Source organism: Tamandua tetradactyla, chromosome 26, assembly GCF_023851605.1.
Source record: "Tamandua tetradactyla isolate mTamTet1 chromosome 26, mTamTet1.pri, whole genome shotgun sequence".
NCBI classification, from domain to species: Eukaryota; Metazoa; Chordata; class Mammalia; order Pilosa; family Myrmecophagidae; genus Tamandua; species Tamandua tetradactyla.
In genome coordinates this window covers 28,595,871-28,615,413 of record NC_135352.1, presented here as the reverse complement: position 1 = coordinate 28,615,413, position 19,543 = coordinate 28,595,871, and the positions used below count along the sequence as shown (strand labels likewise).

Sequence of the window (19,543 nt, the reverse complement as noted above, 5' to 3'; positions counted from 1 at the left end):
ATTCATAGGTTGGTTAGCAGATATCAGGCTTCTGTGTAAGAATGGTTATATTTTTCCCAACCACCAAGAGACATATGGTTATATATAATAATATTATACTATTTTTGTGTTTGTATTTTGTATTAATTTGTATGATACTTATATTTATTTGTATACCATTTTTTAAATATTCATTCTAAAACTTGAAAATGAATTAAAGAAATCCATGGCCAGTGAATCTAAGTCCAAGACTCAAGGAAAAGTTTATTACAAGTAACCAGTATAAACTTTTCACCAAAAGACTACAGAAGAAATCAAAACGCATGTGAAAGTCTGAGTCCTTTATAAGATGTTTCACTTTACTTATCTTGAGTTATTTTTGTGTGAGAAACAGAGAAGCATAGTGGATGCATAAATAAAAACCAAATTAAAAAAAAATCAAATCCAAACCCCTGACTATCCCATACACCCAACAGGAATCCTTGTTCTTGTTTAGCCTATGGTGTTATAACATGGCAGGACTGCAGCTGCTTTGCTCTTTTCTGGAGTGAGGCAGTGGCTCACCCATAGACTGTGTCCTTTTCCACACCTCTCAGCTTCCCGTACATTCTTGCCTAGACTAGTCCGTATACTTGCTAATCTCTTTTTTTATATATATTTTTTATTGTGAGATATAACATATACACAAAAAAAGCAATAAATTTCAAAGTACATTGTAACAAGTAACTATAGAACAGATTTAAGAATTTGGTGTGGGCTACAGTTCCACAATTTTAGGTTTTTCCTTCTGGCTGCTACAAAGCCCTGGAAACTGAAAGAAATTCCAATATAATGATTCAGCAGTCATACTCATTTGTTAAATCCTATCTTCTCTGTTATAACTCCTCCTTTTTCTTTGATCTTTTTCCCAATCTTTAAGGGCATCTGGGCTATGCCCATTCTAACTATTGGAAAGGGCTGTTGATATGGGATAGGGAGATGGAACTAGTTGATGTTCTTGGAGAAGCTGGACACTTTGCATTTCAGGACTTATCTGGTCTAGAAACCCATCTGGAGGTTGTAGGTTTCTGAAAAGTAATCTTACTATGTGAAACTTTTCTAGAATCTCAGATAAAGCCCTAGGTGTTCTTTAGGGTTCTCAGGAATGGTTTGGGTTGGAGTTTGACAAACCCTGGCAAATAGCAATATTTTGCTGAAGCTAGAGTAAGAGTAGCCTCGAGAATAGCCTCTTGACTCTATTTAACTCTATTAGCTGCTGATACCTTATTTTGTTATATTTCTTTTCACCCTTTTGGTCAGGAAGGCACTGTTGATCCCATGGTGCCAGGGCCAGGATCATCCCTGGGAGTCATATCCCATGTTGTTAGGGAGATTTTCACCCCTGGATGTCATGCCCCATGTAGAGGGGAGCGTATTGATTATACTTGCAGAGTTGAGCTTAGAGAGAGAGAGAAGCTACATCTGAGTAACAAAAGAGGTCCTCCGGAAGTAACTCTTAGGCATAACTATGAGTTAGAAGGTAGGCTTAACTTTTCCACTACAGAAATAAGCTTTGAAAAATTGTCTGGAGGTTCTTCAAAAGTTTAAACATAGAGTTACCATATGACCCAACAACTTCACTTCTGCTGATAGACCCAAGAGAAATGAAAACATATGTCCACAAAAACTTGTACACAGATGTTCATAGCAGCATTGCTCACAATACACACAAAGTGGGAAAACTCCAAATTTCCATCAACTGATGAATGAATAAATAAAATAAGGTACTGTATAGCCACACAATGGATTATTATTTAGCAATAAAAAGGATTGAAGTACTGATGCATGCCCCAACACACATGAACCTTGAAAACTTTATGCTAGGTGAAAGAAGCCAGTCACAAAAGACAACATATGCACGATTCCATTTATATGAAATGTCCAACGTAGGGTAATCTATTGGAGACCAAAAGTAGATTAGTAACTTCCTAGAGCTGCAGGGGTGGGGGCAAAAGAAAGGAGGAGGTAGAGAGGAAATGGGGAGTAACTCTAATGATTGTGGAGTTTCTTCTTGAGGTGATAGAATTGAACTAAAATTGTTTGTAGTGATGGTTGCACAACTCTGTGAATGTACCAATAGCCATTGAATAATATACTTTAAACAAATGAATTGCTTGATATGTGACTTATGCATCCTTTATTTTGAAAAACAGTAAATATGCTTAGTGTATTTAAAATATAATCTCCTTCCTCCTTCCCTTCCTTCTTTTCTTCCTTTTCTAAAGTACAGTGTATAAGCATGAGATGGAACATGTTCACCCCATGAAATAAGGTGTTCCTGTATTGTTAGCAGGGTGATGAGAAAAGGCAACAAGCCAAAAGTGGAAGGTTCATTTAATTTGAGGAACTACAGATAAAGAGAGTATTTAAGGATCAAACAAATCCCCTTAATGGCATTCATTCCTTTCTTTCATTCCACATGTTTATGGGACATGAATTAAACATTTGAGGCATTGGACTAAGTGCTATTTTATGATTTCAAAACAACATATAAACATATACCTGAGACCAGATTTCAAATGTCTTGTGTTTCATCATTCTGCCCAGACAACCAGCTCCCTTCCTCCAAGCAAATAGCTGACAGTACCTGACTTCAGTCTATCACAGTTGATTAAAAAGATTCAACACACATTCACATTTGGAAATCTCTTGATATTTACAGAAATGCAAAACGCTTTTGCACAAAATTCATAAAATAGCTCTTTAATAATGTCTGAGTTCATCTGGTAGCACCGCTGGGATCTGTGACCCAAAAGGAGTGGGGTGTGGGGAAGTCAACTTTGACTTTTTGGTTCTGCCCCTGACCACTGGGGCTTATGGATCTGCTTTGGTGTCAGGAGGACTGGAAGCTTGACCCAACTGGGGTCAGGAGCCAAGGTCAGCCTTGTGGCCTCTGGACAACTGGCTGTTCATGGAACGACTCTCAGAAGACTCGGATCTGCTGGAACCAGTACCAACACCAGAAGCAGAATGCCAGGTCAGAACCCACCTCTCCTTAGAGGAAACCGAGACCTTAAAAGTGTTGTCTGAGACCCCACACCAAATGCTTTGAACCCACATCTCCGGAGGTGGGGCCAGAGGATTCTTAAATCCCAGAAAGTCTGCAAACAGCTATCTACACCTGGATTCAAACCTGATATAGATTTCTAGGGTCCCTTTAAAAGTAAAGAGATCTGGACTTTGTAATTCAGGACATTTCTAAGCTAGAGAGAATTTCCTGAGCCTGTTCTAGTTTTTGCTTAGGTCTTCAGAACTTAATTGAATTGGATTCTGGAGATTAAGCCTATGGGCAGAGGACATAGCCATTCATCTCCTCCTTAATTTAAGGATAATTCTCTTCATTTATCCCTGGTTGTTTGCAGGTCAGCCCAATTATCCTCTTCCTGGAAGTAGCAGAAAAGTAGTAAAATAATGCAGAAGAAAAGGTGTCCATATATATTTCTAGTGTATTTTATTCCTATGATGCAAACACATTTAGAAAAAGTGGATTTTCCTGGGAAAAATAATGTAACACTAAACAAATAATCAAAGGGAAAAAAATGTTTAGCCAAAACATTCAGACACTAAAATATATGCATTATTTTGGTCAAAACGGATTCTTTCTATTCAGTGCCTGACTTTTCTTTATTATTTATCAACATTCCTAATTCCTTTTGTATCTCATTCTCATTCATTTATTTGACAAATATTGACCAAGCAACTACAGCTTGTCAGGAAGATTTCTGAAGTTTTATTATTTAACTTTAAGTTTTGAAGGATGATTGAGGTAGAAAAATTGTATAACAGAAGAGAAAGGAAAAATGAAAGTGTGTGCATGTTCAGGTCACTCTCGATTTTGGTGCTCCATTTTTAATTTACTCACTTGGATATCTGCATAAGAATCCAGCCTTCACATGGGGGGGAAATGGGCTCCAGTGAATTCACTACAACACAGTCCCTTAAGGAGAAAGAAAACTTTGAACAATAGATGCCTGTTTCAACAACCACTGCCAATGTTCTGAAAGCACTAATTTGCTTTCAGCCAGAAAACAAAAGCTGATTTGCCTTCTTTCCAATTGATTCACTGGCTTGCTGGAGCTTTAAAAAGTGTTACTTAAATGCTTAGTACTATTATAGAAATCTTTTGTGAAGATAAATTGAATTTTTTTTTAAGTCAGCAATCTTTGCCCTCATCATTCATAGTGCTAAGACAGCTCCCAGCACTCTACAATCAGGGTAAGGGTTGATATTCATTTCTTCAGGGTAAACACCAGGTAAAAGCTTCATATAAAAGAGACCTTGTATGTTGACTTTTCCTGACCAAAAATAAGTCCCATTTGCAGATGTGCCTCATTTAGTGCAAGCTCGGTTTTAATGAAATGAGATATGGTATGGTGCATATATATACGTGTCTCCAATCATTTAAAATGCAGTTAGCCCTTGTTTTATGACAAAGTCTCCTACAGTAAACTTAGATAACTAAACTAAAAATATTTCCACTTGGGTTCAGTGGCTTTTCTCACAGTTTCTAAAGAACTTAGGACGCTGAGGAGGCACCTTGAGCAAACTGGTTTCCCAAAATGGCTAGTTGGTCTGTGATTGGAACTCACCTCCACCAGGCTCTCCCTCTGTGCCCTTTCCTTTGGAATTTGGGGTCACTCAAAGACTCACGTTGCTGTGACGAAGAAAGCATTGCTTCAGGACCACTGGTGCATAAAACTTAGGCTTAACACACCATCATTCCATGCAATGAACTGAGTTTTCTGGCTATGAGTTCCATATTCTCATCAGTAAGACATCCCTTTCCCAACCTGCAATGATATGTCAGGTGGGGCTCAGGTCTACACTCCAAATTCGGCCTCCAAAGAGGGGCAGTCTCTTTGTAAACCTTTGCCCAGGCAGCCAGGCAGCCAGGCAGGAATCCATCCATCAATCAACAATACTGATCCACAGCCACATGCCGTGTTAGACTGTGGTCATTCTCACAGAAGCCCCTATCCAGCTAAGCTTTCCTGCTTCTCAAGGCCAGGGAGAAATTGTTGCCCATGCCGACTTTAGGGAAACTGATGTATTTTACTTTGTTCTATGAATTCTCGAATACTTACTGATTTTGGTTGACTGGGGATCCAAGCTGAGACAGGCCCTTGCTGGAGACTTTGTATAAAAATGAACCAAAAAACTCCATAAAACTGGGTCAGAATCTGACAGCAGCAGCTATTGCTTTAATGTAGGCCTCCTCTTCTGGGAAGAAAGGAGCAGGACAGGGTTGTGACTGCAAATTCCGAGAACGGTTCCTGGATGTACACAGGGCACAGCTGAAGACCTGACCTGAGGGGCAGCTTTGTGCAAGGCCCAACAGGGTGGGCCCAGGACCACCGGGCACCATCCTCTCAAGTTCTATTTGCTCCAGGGGCAGCCTCCTGCTCAGACAGGAGGGAAGAAATCTAGTGGGACAAATCCTGGGATTTTCCTTACCTTAGGAAACAAAGAGTTGTGGGTTGTTTTTGTTTTTTTTTAAGAAGTAGTGACTCTGAGGTATAGAAACATCCAGGGAAAATGTATTTACAATCTCTATGGCCTTGATTGTGTTAATGAAGCTATTACTCAAAGAGAAAATGAAAACAAGCTTCCACTTTGGAGGCACATCTGCTGACGGGATCTGGGAACAATGAGGTCAGTCACGCAAACAGGGAGAGGAGCAGCAAGGCCAGGGCGCAGCTGCTGACCGGGCGGGGGGCCGTGGCACTGGCCTTCAGCATGCATACCACCCTGGACCAGGACCCGTTGTTGGGCAGCGGGGCGATGCCGGCCACATTGCACATGACATTGTAGACGTCCACGGATCGGATGGGCGCGGCCCTGAAGTGGGATTTGAAATCTGAAAGGGAAAGGCAAACAGGCGATCACGGTCACGGGCAGGGCAAAGAGGGACCGAATCACAGAATGGAAGGAAAATGCTCCAGGAACTCTGGCATTGGAAGAGCAACTCCATTAGCAGGGCGAGGATGAGCCATTGCTAATCGGAAGGCTGCAGGTTAGGAAAGGTGCTTTCATTGGCTTGTGAGCATGAGTATCTTTATAAGAAAAGCCAGCAAACAGACTCTCCTTGTAAGACAGAGTTTTCCTGGAGGGGTTGAAGGGCCATCTGGGCTGCCCATTTCTGCCAAGAGCAGGTGTGGTCCCAGAAGATTGACTGTCTTGCTGGGCTCTCCTTATCCAAATTAAACCTTATGCTTCTCTTCCAGAATGTTTATCTAGCAGGGACTGGTTAGCCTGGGCACTGATTTTTTTTAGTAGAGGTCCCAGAGCAATGTAAGGATGTTTCTCTTCTAGGTTACAGGACTTCCTGGGATGGGAAGCCATGCCGTTTCCTCAATGCTGGCTAACTCAGCAGATACAGCAAAATTTTCTCAATTAATTTGGAAGGTGATGGAATGTTCCTTGGGAGCTTTTCAGTGGAGATAAAATAACCCAGCCATGTGGGAAATAAGTGAATGGATGCCAGAATTAGGGCCCCACATGAAGGCACAAAGAGATCTAAGGTACAAGTGTGCTGTGTTCCCACTGGGGCCCCCCACCACACTCGAGCAGTAGTGGATGAATGCCCGTTGGGGACAAAATCATGTCCCTCACAAAAGGCACGGTCAGGCCCCAACTCCCAGTTCTGTGAGTGTGAACCCATTTGTGAACAGGACGCTGGAAGTTGCTAATAGCTAATGTGTGCCCAAAGTGAACAAGGGTGGCCTTAACCCAGTATGGCTGAAATCCTTATATTCCATTGGACATAGAAAGAGAAGCCACAGGGAACAGACAGAGGTTGGTAGTCAACAGAAGGTAGGAGAGAAAGGAGAAGACACCATCATGTGCATTGCCACATGACAGAAAAGCCAAGGAGCCCCAAAGATTGGCAACCAGTCAGAAGATATCAACCCTGGGAGGTAGCACACCTACTAGACTATGAAATTATGGGCTAATAAATTCCTATTTTTAAACCTACCCATTGCATGGTATTTGTCTTAGCAGCTGAGAAACTAGCACAGAGCATAATAAATAAGGGCACTGCAGTAGATTCTGCATATCATCAGAAGGACTTCAATCAAAAGCATCACCTTCTCTTTTTCCAAAGGGGACATTAATGATCCTAAATACAAAACACTTGTCTGTTTAAATAGTGGATATAAGAGTCCAATGATACAAAGAAGCTGATTCAGATGCCAAACCACAGCTTTCAACATAATACCTAAAATTACATTAAGGTTAATTCAGAGGAGGATTTTATCCATCAATAAAGACCCGACATTGGCTTTTAGTTCATTTAAAATTTTAAAGGAAATGGTTAGTTTGGGGACTGTAATGTCAGTCTTTCTATCTTAGAAAATAATCTCTATAATTGCTTTGCTGACGTAAGCACATATTTTATTTAAAAAGCAAACAAACAACAGCAACCTATCCCAAAGTACCAATGCCAAATTCTATTCTTGTTATTATCCCTGGAATTATAAATATGGAAGAAATTTATATACAGAAAACTCTGCCACAGAATATGGTAGATCCAAGCAACTTCCAAAATGATGGGTTTTACTCACTTTAGAGAATCAAAGTTGAATTCAGTAAAAAGAGACAGTAGAGGACATGCTAAAAAACATGGAGCCCTGCAACCAGCTTACAACTATTTACGAGGTAGATAACCTCAGAAAAGCTATTTAACCTTTCTGGTCACATTTTCTGCCTTTGAGCCTGGACTGGGAATTCAAGTTACTACCATGGGTTCAATAGTTCTTGATATTAAAAACAGTCCCCCTAAAGAGAAAAGGTTCTGCAGCCTCTTGCTGTATCTGGCCACCTTGGGCTGCCTTCCGAGTGAAGCTTCTTAGCTTGTAGGTGGCTCACTGAATTACCATGCTGCTGTCTTATCTCAAATGTGGAGTTCTCCAGGGCAAGATTAGGCTGCTCAGTTTAGAAACTGGGATTTACCAGAGTGAGACTCCCTCCCAGAATTATTTCCCTTTCTCTTTGCTGGGCCAGTCTTACTGACTTTTAAGGCTGTATCTGGGCAGCTGCACTGATGCCCGGCTTCCACCCTAAATAAGAAGCACCTACAATTAATCAGGAGGGACGTACCTTTATCTTGAAGTGCAGCTAGACAGCTATTAAAGGACTTGCTCTTAAATTTTCTTCTGAGTAAACAGTCAGTGTGTAAAACTGTTCCATCTTTCATTAGAATTGGAGCCAGAAATGTGACAGTTTGCGGGAAGCTCTCAAGGATGTATCTGCCTGGAAACGTTTTTGCAATTAGCCCTGTCCATTTTGATCAGGGGTCGTCTTCTGTCTGTTAAAGACCAAGGGCTCTTAGTTTTAAGAGCCCATATGATGGAGGCCTTTGTTAATGGACAAAATTTCCTCACTGGATTTAATTTTAAGCTAATCCAGTTTTGCATAGTGTTCCTTAAAGTTTTTGATTTGGGGCGAGATTTGGTTCTGCTTTAAAATATGCCTGAGCCTCTTGCTTATATTCACTCCTTCACAGACAACTCTTTTGCATTGGTGATCTTATTTCTCTGTTTGGGAGAAGGCAGAGGTGCTGTGTTTGATTGAGAGCCCTGCTGTGTAGTGCTGGCCCATAGAGAGTCCAGAGCCCCGGACCATCTCCAACATAATCGAACAGCAGACCTCAGCGTGGTCCTCAAGGCTCCCTTCCCAATTCCCTTCCCTTTTGAGCCCTGCATTTCTGAGCTCAGGCTGGACTGGCAGGGGGTTAATAGCTGCGTGCTCCGACAACCTCTTACCTCTCTCTTGGGCCAGTGTGGTGAACCCAGTTAGCACTCTGTAAATGTTGGCTGCTACTGGTTCTGATGGTCACTTCAGGACTTAGGAACTCAGATCACACATAGGAAAGGATTGAGACTAAAGCATTTCCTAATCTCAGGCTCCCAGAAGCAACTGAGGAGGCTGCAAATCTGGCACCCCCAAGTTCTAAACAGCTATGTGTGGTAGTAGAGCGCACCAAGGCAGACCAGCAGATGGAATGAGCTGAGCTGATGCATATTATTAGTCTTGCTACATGGAGAACAGCAAGGCTCCCAAGTGTGGCTCCAACCCATCATTTGGGTGGTAGATTGGATCACGTTCCCCACAAAGACATGTTCAATTCCTAAAGCCTAGTCCTGAGCATATTAATTCACTTGGTACATGGGCTCTTTGAAGATTCTATTAAAATGAGGCCAAACTGAGTCAGGATAGAACTCCAATAAGAATGCAATCCTTATAAGCAGAGGAAATTCGGACGAAGTCTATCAGTAGAAGCCAGAGGAGGAGACAGAAGATGACCATGTGACAGAGGCAGAGATGGAGTTGTAGACGGCCACCAAGTCACCACCACAATGCCACCAACTTCAGAGAAAGCATGGCCTGACAACACGTGATTTTGGACTAATAGCTTCCAAAACTGTGAACCATTAGATTCCTGTTGTTTAAGCCAACTAATCTTAGAATATGTTAGAGTAGCCCTGCAAACTAAGACAACATGAATGGAAAGTATGGACTTTTATGGGCTGAAACATTTTGACTGACATCTGAAAAAAAGGATTTGGAATTTGATTGCCAAAGTAAGCTTATCAAATTTAATATAGTAGACAGTAGTAAGAAAAAAGAGCAGTTTCACGAACCAATGGAACAATTGTTGATGGTTGTTTAAATTCTTTTTGGATTTTTGTTTTGTTTTGTTTTGTTTTAAGGAAGTGACTGTTCAGGCAACAGTATGGTCTTTAGAGTATGTGACGACATTTTCTAAAATGTGAATTTATGTGCTGTATCAATTAAAGCAAGTGCCCCAATAGGCCCTCTGTATCTCCCTTCTAGCCCTAGGAATTAATGTGATCGGAGAAGGCACAGCAAAATGGCTTTCATCCCCATCTAGTCATTCTGGCTCATTCTCAAGGTCAGTCCCAAGGTCATTTCTGAATCTGCCCTCAAGCACATCCTAGCTTCTGGTTGGGCCCTAAAGTGAATGAACCTCAGAGGGGTGGGTGCTCTAAACAAGGAGGGGCTGCAGAAAGACCAGACACCATGAAGGAGACACATCAACCTCGAGATGCGCAATGTCAGTGACCTGGCATCTGATAAGCTTCTTTGGACACCAGATAGCTATGAAATAACATTGTGATGAATTAAGTAAAAAAAAAGGAATCACATACATGTGGAATACATTTTCTTCACTGCACTCTGGGTTGAAGATTTACAAGGAAAAGTATTTGGCTACATTTGCCAAACCCAAGAAGCATTTGAAAAGAAGCCAGCAAGAGACGTTTCATGGAGACCAGCTGGGTTTGCTCAGCATGGCTCATAAAGAGGATCCATAAAAAATCCCTCCAGCCTTTACTAGGCCATTAGCCCCTATGGGGAGACACCTCTGGGAATGACCGGAGAAGAGGATTTGGTCATTTCCTGCCTACCAGGTCCGAAGGCCAAGAAGATGCCCCTCATGTCCATGAGTTCGTTGTCATATCCATGCCACCCGCGCTGCCAGCCTTCCCTCTTGCCAGTGCTGTTCATCCAAAATGGAAGCATCTCTCGACTCTGAAATCAAGTAAGGCAACTACATTATGTGATGTCCCGGGCAGTCACGATTACTGAGCATCTGACATAAGCCCCCACCCAACGTGTGGGTTCCTCTGAGGTTGGATCACCTCTGCTTCCTACTCCAGGTTACTCCAGCCTTTGAAGGCAACCCATTAAATTGCCGAAGAACGCTAGCTATGAAGATTTTTTCCTCTATGGAGCTGAATTGTAGCTCGTAATAAATTTTAGAGGCACTAAATATTGCATGTTAGAAAGAGAAGGAAGATTGAAGCGCACCAATTCCAACCACCTCATTTTTCTCACTACCACCTCAGTGCCCTTTCTGCCGTACATATTACCCTATCCTTTTGCTGCCTCCAGCTCCACCCCCAGGAGCTACTCAGAATAAATCAGTCCCTTCTTCAAGCCATTCCTTCAAGCATTTGAAGACAGCATTGTGCTCCTTTTAATCCAGGCTTTAATCTCTTCCTTTTAATTTTCATGGATTCTGGAACCACCACTTCCTTGTCACCCTTTTTCCCTTCAAAACTAGATTTCCTTAGACTAAAGATGCTTACTTGTGAAACAGAAGGCTTAGAGGAGGTTTTGTGAAGCCTAATGAGGTGGTAGCCAGTCAGATGCAATCCTAGCCATTCATTCCAAATGTACCATCCATTCATGATATTCCAAGCCTCTTCTTGCTAAGCAAAGGTTAGTATTACAAATATTTCAAATGCAGATGGTAGAATTGGCTGGCCATGGGGACTGCGTGGAATAAAAACAGTTAAAATGCCAGCAATTTACAGGTTGCCTTACAAGATAGTAATAGTACCATGCATTCAGTGTGGTGTACAGTTCACCAAGAGCTGAAACTGACATCCACTTAATTGTCACAACAATCCTGAATGAATGATACTATTTCCCCCACTTTATAGTCGAAGGAGCTGAAGCACAAAGAGGTTAAGTGGCACTCAGCTGGGGAGAGGCAGGGCTGGGTTTGGTCCGTGTGCATTTCCCCCATTCCACAGCCAGAGGTCACTGCAGTGCTCCTGCTAGCACTGGACAACTGGGTGTCCCGCCTCCCACCTCGTCCCTTACCTCTTCACTCATCGAGGGGCGGCTGGGCCAAAAACATAGAGAAGAGACTTTGAAATTGGATCAATGTAGGGCCATGTAAGATTAAGTTCCAGTTTGGCCACTTTCTAGCTCTGTGATCCTGGGCAAATTACTTAACATCTCTGAGCTCTGGATTCCTTGCTGAATTATGGGGATGGAAGCAGTCGCTGCTGTGCAGGGCTTTTTTAGAGGATGAATGAACACATGTGGAGTGACTGGCACACAATAGGTGCTTAGTAAATGGCTGCAGTCTGGTCTCCAGATGCCCTTGGCTGTGGGCGAGGCATTCTGGCATAAACAGGAGGACAATGATGGCCGTGAAAGTTGAACTCTCCTTTGCTTATTTAACTGTCATATCACATGGTGCACTCATCTAGACGCACCCCATAAATTGCTCCCTAGAATTACTGCTTTCCAAATCTCACTATTTCATTGACTCTCTGTTTCCTGAGTTTCCATCATCCCCGTTTTGCCTTCTCCAGCTGTAGCATGTATTTTTTCCATGGGAATGCTTTATTAATTTACTGCATTTCTAACTTCTTACAGTGATTTTTGTTGTTTTTCTTTATCTATGGTGATGATCTCACTCAGCCTAATTTAGCTTTGTCAGCTAATTTAATGTGTTGCTTCTCCTTCTCACAAACCACAAGGCAGTGCTCCCTGAAGCCCTAAATAGAACATTTTTGTAATTGACAGCATCACTGATCATGAGCCCCATAGTGTGATTGTACCCGAAGACAAAGGAACAGGTGAGAGGGAGAAGCAGGCTGATTACCTGATTAAGAAATCACTGCCTAAATCCCACGAATACAAACATACAACAGAGAAAGCCCTGAGCGTCACTGAAGATCTGTCTGATCACAGGTAAATCTTAGCATTTTATTAAAATAACCAATTTGCTCCAGCAAAACAACTGTTCTTATTGTTTAAAATAATAACAATAAACCACCTGGTTATGTTTAAAAAGCTCATCATTTTGGTCTGTGCCATTGAATGGATGATGCCGCTCATACAACCTTAACCACAAAATGGCGCGCTGCTGATTGATTTCCTGCCTTTCCCTTTCCTGGTGGACGCAGCATCTTTGGTCTTCGTGCCACGTTATCTTCCCAAGCGCCTGCCGGTGGGGCTGTGCTTCTCCAGCCTCCAGGCCACTGGCTTGAGGACTCTCCATCCAGAGCCAGCCGGGCCCACCGCCTGCCACCTAGTGCCACCTAGTGGCGCCCTGGGGAGGTACCCAGCCCCTCCAGACTTGGCAGGAGGTGAGAGAGAAGGGTACAGGGGGAGGGCGTGGTGTGTGCAGGTGGGCGTGTGCACGTGTATGTGTGTTGGGAGGAGAGGGCGGGTTTCTAAGTTGGGATCACTAAGACAGTCAGACCCCTCGCAGGGCAGGCAGCTGCGTCCTTGGGATGGCAGGCCCTTCTGCAGCATGGGGAGGGGGGCCAGGTAAGGGACCCGCCAAGAAGGCGTAGGTCCCTAGCAACCGAGACGGGAGGAAGTTCGCCTGATAGAGGCAGTGAAGGAAAGGGTGTCACAGGTGGGGAGTTCCAGGAGGGGGTGGGGGTGACCCTGCCAGCGTGTGAGAGAAGGCAGTGATTGGAGCACGTTGGTATTCAATCAGCACACCTACGCCGAGCTCTGAAGCCTGTCCCACCCTTCGGGGCTCCTGGTGGGACTCAGAGGAGGAGGCAGCCCCTTCACCTATAAATAGGGCTCCTGTTGAGTGAGGGAAAAGGGGGACGTGGGGGTGGGGGGCCTTGACAGTTGCTGTGATGGTCAAGACCACGAATGAATGCCCCAGCGCGTCTGGGCATGCGGGACGCCGGGGCTGCTAGGAGGAGGCCATGGGTGGGGTCCTGGGATGCAGGATTTTAAAACCAGGACAGTCCCCAGGCAGACTGCGATGAGTTGGTCACCTTACAATCAACACTCTCACCCGGTGTTGTTTGTTCAACACTTGCAGGTGCCTTCCAGCCCCCGCCCCCCATATATTGGTGGAAAGCAATGCCAGGCCCCTCCTTGACAAGCCCCTAAACTGTAGCTAATAATTTCTAACAGAACTCGCAGGAGAAGGAATCATCATAACTCCACACTAGAAAGCATGGAGAGAATGGTTCTGAGCTATGCTTATAGACTTGGGTTCTTAATCTAAAGGGGTTGCCTTAAAGGAAACTCGGCATCACTGCCTTAGCATAACAGGGTCTATCACAAAACTTGCTTTAATTTGGGAAGTCAGGGATAGATTTATGAGATAAAAATGGTGGTTTCTAGACTAGATGGTTTTCCCAGTCATCCTTAGTATTAAATATATATATATATAATGTAACATTCACCGCTTACCTCCACATCAGAAAACCCTAAGTAGTGTAGTTTGTTCTGTTTGACACTTGCCTGGGCCCATCTCCTTGAATTCACCATTTTAGGATTTGCTTAGGTTGCTGAGCTGAGATGTCTGGTGGGGGGGTGGGAGGGTATAGCCTCAGGAATAAGGGTGAGGTTGGAAGGAGGGATGCATGGACAGAAAGAAGCAGAAAGCAACCAGAATAGTTTGTATTCATTCGTTTCTAAGCTTGCACATGGGCAGGTACTTGCTTTGGCAAACTCTCTGGGCATTTACTCATTTTTTATTGTTGCGTTTTTGAAATATATTAGCACGTCTATTTCTCGCCCATTCCTTTTGACTTTCCCTTGGTGTAGATCAGCAGATGGTTGCTAAGCCACAGAGAGAACTTCTCTTGAGGAGGTGGGCAGGGTGGCAACTGCTGGGACATGGGCGGCCTCAAGCTCTTGCCTTGTCCCTAGAACTCACTACTCATGGGACAGCTGAGTAGTGGACTCCCTGCCTAACCAGAAGGAACTGTTTCCTCCAGCTCTGCCCCTGTGACTTCCCCATCTGTCCTTCCTCCAACAAAGGCACAATGCTCTTATCCACCTGGTAATTTGGGAAGCACACACTGTCAGTACTGGAGTTCCCAAGGCTGCCTCTCAGAGATGCCCAGAGCTCGCCCTAGCCCCATTCTTGGGTGTTTTCATTCAGTGGGTCAGGGGGAGGCAGGGGCTCTTTCTTTTGAATACTTTCTCCCAGATGATTCAATGCATGGTCAGGCATGAAAACCCCAGAATGCCATTCCCTTGGCATCTAACATGTACTGCTTTGAATTCTCATTTGTTTTTTTCCAAGGACATTTTTTGTTTTCGTTTGTACTGGTTGGCCATCTTGAGATCAGAGTTGGTGTCTTAGGTTTTTTGTGCATACTGAGTATGGCAGCCCAGACCCTCACTCCCAGGGTGTGCTCAGGGCCTCCATCACCAGAATCCTAGCCACCTCCCAGTCCATGAACCACCTTCCAGTCCAGGAACCACCTCCCAGACCAGGAACCACCTCCCAGTCCAGGAACCACCTTCCAGTCCAGGAACCACCTCCCAGTCCAAGAACCACCTCCCAGACCAGGAAACACCTCCCAGTCCAAGAACCACCTCCCAGACCAGGAACCACCTCCCAGACCAGGAACCACCTCCCAGACCAGGAACCACCTTCCAGACCAGGAACCATCTCCCAGTCCAGGAACCACCTCCCAGACCAGGAACCACCTCCCAGTCCAGGAACCACCTCCCAGTCCAGGAACCATCTTCCAGACCAGGAACCACCTTCCAGTCCAGGAACCATCTCCCAGACCAGGAACCACCTTCCAGTCCAGGAACCACCTCCCAGACCAGGAGCCACCTCCCAGTCCAGGAACCATCTTCCAGACCAGGAACCATCTCCCAGTCCAGGAACCACCTCCCAGAGCAGGAACCACCTCCCAGTCCAGGAACCACCTCCCAGTCCAGGAACCATCTTCCAGACCAGGAACCACCTTCCAGACCAGGAACCATCTCCCAGACCAGGAACCACCTTCCAGTCCAGGAACCACCTTCCAGTCCAGGAACCACCTCCCAGTCCAGGAACCACCTCCCAGTCCAGGAACCACCTCCCAGACCAGGAACCACCTCCCAGTCCAGGAACCACCTCCCAGTCCAAGAACCACCTCCCAGACCAGGAACCACCTTCCAGTCCAGGAACCACCTCCCAGACCAGGAACCACCTCCCAGTCCAGGAACCACCTTCCAGTCCAGGAACCACCTTCCAGTCCAAGAACCACCTCCCAGACCAGGAACCACCTCCCAGTCCAAGAACCACCTCCCAGACCAGGAACCACCTCCCAGACCAGGAACCACCTCCCAGACCAGGAACCACCTTCCAGTCCAGGAACCACCTTCCAGTCCAGGAACCACCTTCCAGACCAGGAGCCACCTCCCAGTCCAGGAACCACCTCCCAGACCAGGAACCACCTTCCAGTCCAGGAACCATCTCCCAGTCCAGGAACCACTTCCCAGTCCAGGAACCACCTTCCAGTCCAGGAACCACCTCCCAGACCAGGAGCCACCTCCCAGTCCAGGAACCATCTTCCAGACCAGGAACCACCTCCCAGACCAGGAACCACCTTCCAGTCCAGGAACCATCTCCCAGTCCAGGAACCACTTCCCAGTCCAGGAACCACCTTCCAGTCCAGGAACCACCTCCCAGACCAGGAGCCACCTCCCAGTCCAGGAACCATCTTCCAGACCAGGAACCATCTCCCAGTCCAGGAACCACCTCCCAGACCAGGAACCACCTCCCAGTCCAGGAACCACCTCCCAGTCCAGGAACCATCTTCCAGACCAGGAACCACCTTCCAGTCCAGGAACCATCTCCCAGACCAGGAACCACCTTCCAGTCCAGGAACCACCTTCCAGTCCAGGAACCACCTCCCAGTCCAGGAACCACCTCCCAGTCCAGGAACCACCTCCCAGTCCAGGAACCACCTCCCAGTCCAAGAACCACCTCCCAGACCAGGAACCACCTTCCAGTCCAGGAACCACCTCCCAGACCAGGAACCACCTTCCAGTCCAGGAACCATCTTCCAGTCCAGGAACCACTTCCCAATCCAGGAACCACCTCCCAGTCCAGGACCCATCTCCCAGACCAGGAACCACCTTCCAGTCCAGAAACCACCTCCCAGACCAGGAACCACCTCCCAGTCCAGGAACCACCTTCCAGACCAGGAACCATCTCCCAGTCCAGGAACCATCTCCCAGACCAGGAACCACCTCCCAGTCCAAGAACCACCTCCCAGTCCAGGAACCACCTCCCAGTCCAGGAACCACCTCCCAGTCCAAGAACCACCTCCCAGACCAGGAACCATCTCCCAGACCAGGAACCACCTTCCAGACCAGGAACCATCTCCCAGTCCAGGAACCATCTTCCAGACCAGGAACCATCTCCTAGTCCAGGAACCACCTCCCAGACCAGGAACCACCTCCCAGTCCAGGAACCACCTCCCAGTCCAGGAACCATCTTCCAGACCAGGAACCACCTTCCAGTCCAGGAACCATCTCCCAGACCAGAAACCACCTTCCAGTCCAGGAACCATCTCCCAGTCCAGGAACCACTTCCCAATCCAGGAACCACCTCCCAGTCCAGGACCCATCTCCCAGACCAGGAACCACCTTCCAGACCAGGAACCACCTCCCAGTCCAGGACCCATCTCCCAGACCAGGAACCACCTTCCAGTCCAGGAACCACCTCCCAGACCAGGAACCACCTCCCAGTCCAGGAACCACCTTCCAGACCAGGAACCATCTCCCAGTCCAGGAACCATCTCCCAGACCAGGAACCACCTCCCAGTCCAAGAACCACCTCCCAGTCCAGGAACCACCTCCCAGTCCAGGAACCACCTCCCAGTCCAGGAACCACCTCCCAGTCCAGGAACCACCTCCCAGTCCAGGAACCACCTCCCAGTCCAAGAACCACCTCCCAGACCAGGAACCACCTTCCAGTCCAGGAACCACCTCCCAGACCAGGAACCACCTTCCAGTCCAGGAACCATCTCCCAGTCCAGGAACCACTTCCCAATCCAGGAACCACCTCCCAGTCCAGGACCCATCTCCCAGACCAGGAACCACCTTCCAGTCCAGGAACCACCTCCCAGACCAGGAACCACCTCCCAGTCCAGGAACCACCTTCCAGAACCAGCTCCTGCCCAGGACTGTTTTTCAGCAGGCAGGACCACTGAGGCCTGACCAGCTTGTTTCCTCTAGTGTTCTCTCCTCACAGGTAAGTGACCCTGGTTTACTGGTAATTAAACATTCTGACACTCCTCTTAACCACCGAGAGTGCAATTCTTCTGGGAAAGCAGGGTCAGGGCCCCATGTCTCCCCACTTCCTCCCTTGATGAGGCATCTCAGCAGATCTCTAGGCTGATGGGGAGTATAACTGAAATCTGGTCAGATTAAATAAAATGTGGAAATCGACCTAAGTTATATTAGGGGCCCAATAAAAGTTAAATCTGGTCTGTTCTCCTTTGACCTGGTTAGAGCAGGAGCTTCCACCTCCCAGAAAATACGATACGCTTCTGAAATCATCCCAGGCTGCCCAAGCCACACAATAACACCCAAGTCAGCGTGGCTTTGATTAAAACTCCAGTGAAAGTGGAAACAGTTTGGCTCTGGTAGGTTTGGCTGTGAGGGCTCAGGTTGAGCTGTGGCTTCTATTACAAACCATTGTTTCTCAGATTTTGTGGCATTACTCTTTTAAATTGTCCTCCAAAGTGGCATCCCGTTACCCTGATTCCTTGGAGACTCTGAGGAGTGGCAGTTATACCTTCAAGGCGTGCTCACCATGTGCCACCACAAAGAGTGTCCCTCTCCCAGCCCCCCTCCTTCTGTCTTAGAAAGCAGGGAATTTAATTGCTAAAAGCCCCTTGCCACACACACAGTTTGAACCTTGAAATGGAAAATGCCAGACAGCAGAATCAGCAGGGATCAAGAGAAGGCTGAATTCCTGATGCGGCTAATTCTATGGGGTAGGGTAATGTGTTGAGGGGAGGGATGTGTGGATAAGGTTTCTTCTTTTTTCAGGTTCATGTTTATTGAAGTGTGCCAAGGGCAGGGAGGGTGTGCCTGGGCTCCCAGGAGGCTTTCCTAAATGACCCCAATCACCACCAGAAAGCTGGAGGCTTCCAACTCTTGACATCAGACTTCCTAAAGCTCTCTTACGTGGGCCTGGACAATACCACTCCAGCTGCCATGAAAACTCAGAAGCCATGTTTTCCAGATTGTCTTGATTTCCCCAACTAGTTTGGGCACGGGCCCAACCACCATTCAACCACGGGCCTCAGAACTGAGCCTGGTATTTCATATCCTTTGCCAGTTTTCAAAATAAAACTTTCCTCCCGGGAAAAACATTGGCCTTCCTTGGAAGCTTGGGCCTGAATGTTGCTATGTTTCTCTCAGGTTAGAACTCAGACAACAGTCTTTAAGGTCTCCAGTGAAGCAGCATGGTTCCCAGTCTCGCGCCAGGCTCCGGCCCCATCTTCCCTTTCTGAGAATGGTGGCATGAGATAGACGGTGTCCAGGAGGGGCCATGGGAAGTGGCCCCTGGAAGCTGAGAGCAGTTAGTTTATTCTTGGACTGCAGCTGATTGAAGCTGAGAATCGCCATTTGGTGGTTTCAACAACTTCCCTAATGAAATCACTTCTATGGCTACTAATAATCAGCCAAAGTTAAGGGCCAGACTTGGGTTTCCTCTGTATTTACTTGGTCATGATTTACGAACCTACAAAGTGAACAACCTGTCAATAAGCACCCAAGATTCAACTATCTCAATACTTTTTATTTCATTCAATCCAGATCATATGATGAGCCTCAATTGTGCCCTGGGTTCCATAGAGGAAAACAAAAAGATGAGCTGCCAACAGCTGCCCTCAAGGAACTTCCCTACAGGACTGAAGAGTATAAAAATAGGCAACTGCACCAAGAGAAGAGGTTCAGAGTCTTGAATTCCAAAGAGACA

The 19,543-nt window shown here is 46.1% G+C and overlaps 1 protein-coding gene across 1 annotated transcript in view; it reads right to left on the bottom strand.

Moving 5' to 3' along the window:
* Window positions 1–317: 317 nt before the first annotated feature.
* Window positions 318–19,543, bottom strand: part of ENPP6 (ectonucleotide pyrophosphatase/phosphodiesterase 6) — a 127,282-nt gene continuing 108,056 nt past the window's right edge. The window contains exons 7-8 of the mRNA XM_077144595.1: window positions 10,449–10,572; window positions 318–5,875 (exon numbers count right to left, since the gene is read on the bottom strand). Coding sequence (XP_077000710.1) covers window positions 5,676–5,875; window positions 10,449–10,572 — 324 coding nt within the window. The 3' untranslated portion in view covers window positions 318–5,675. The remainder of the gene's footprint in view (window positions 5,876–10,448; window positions 10,573–19,543) is intronic.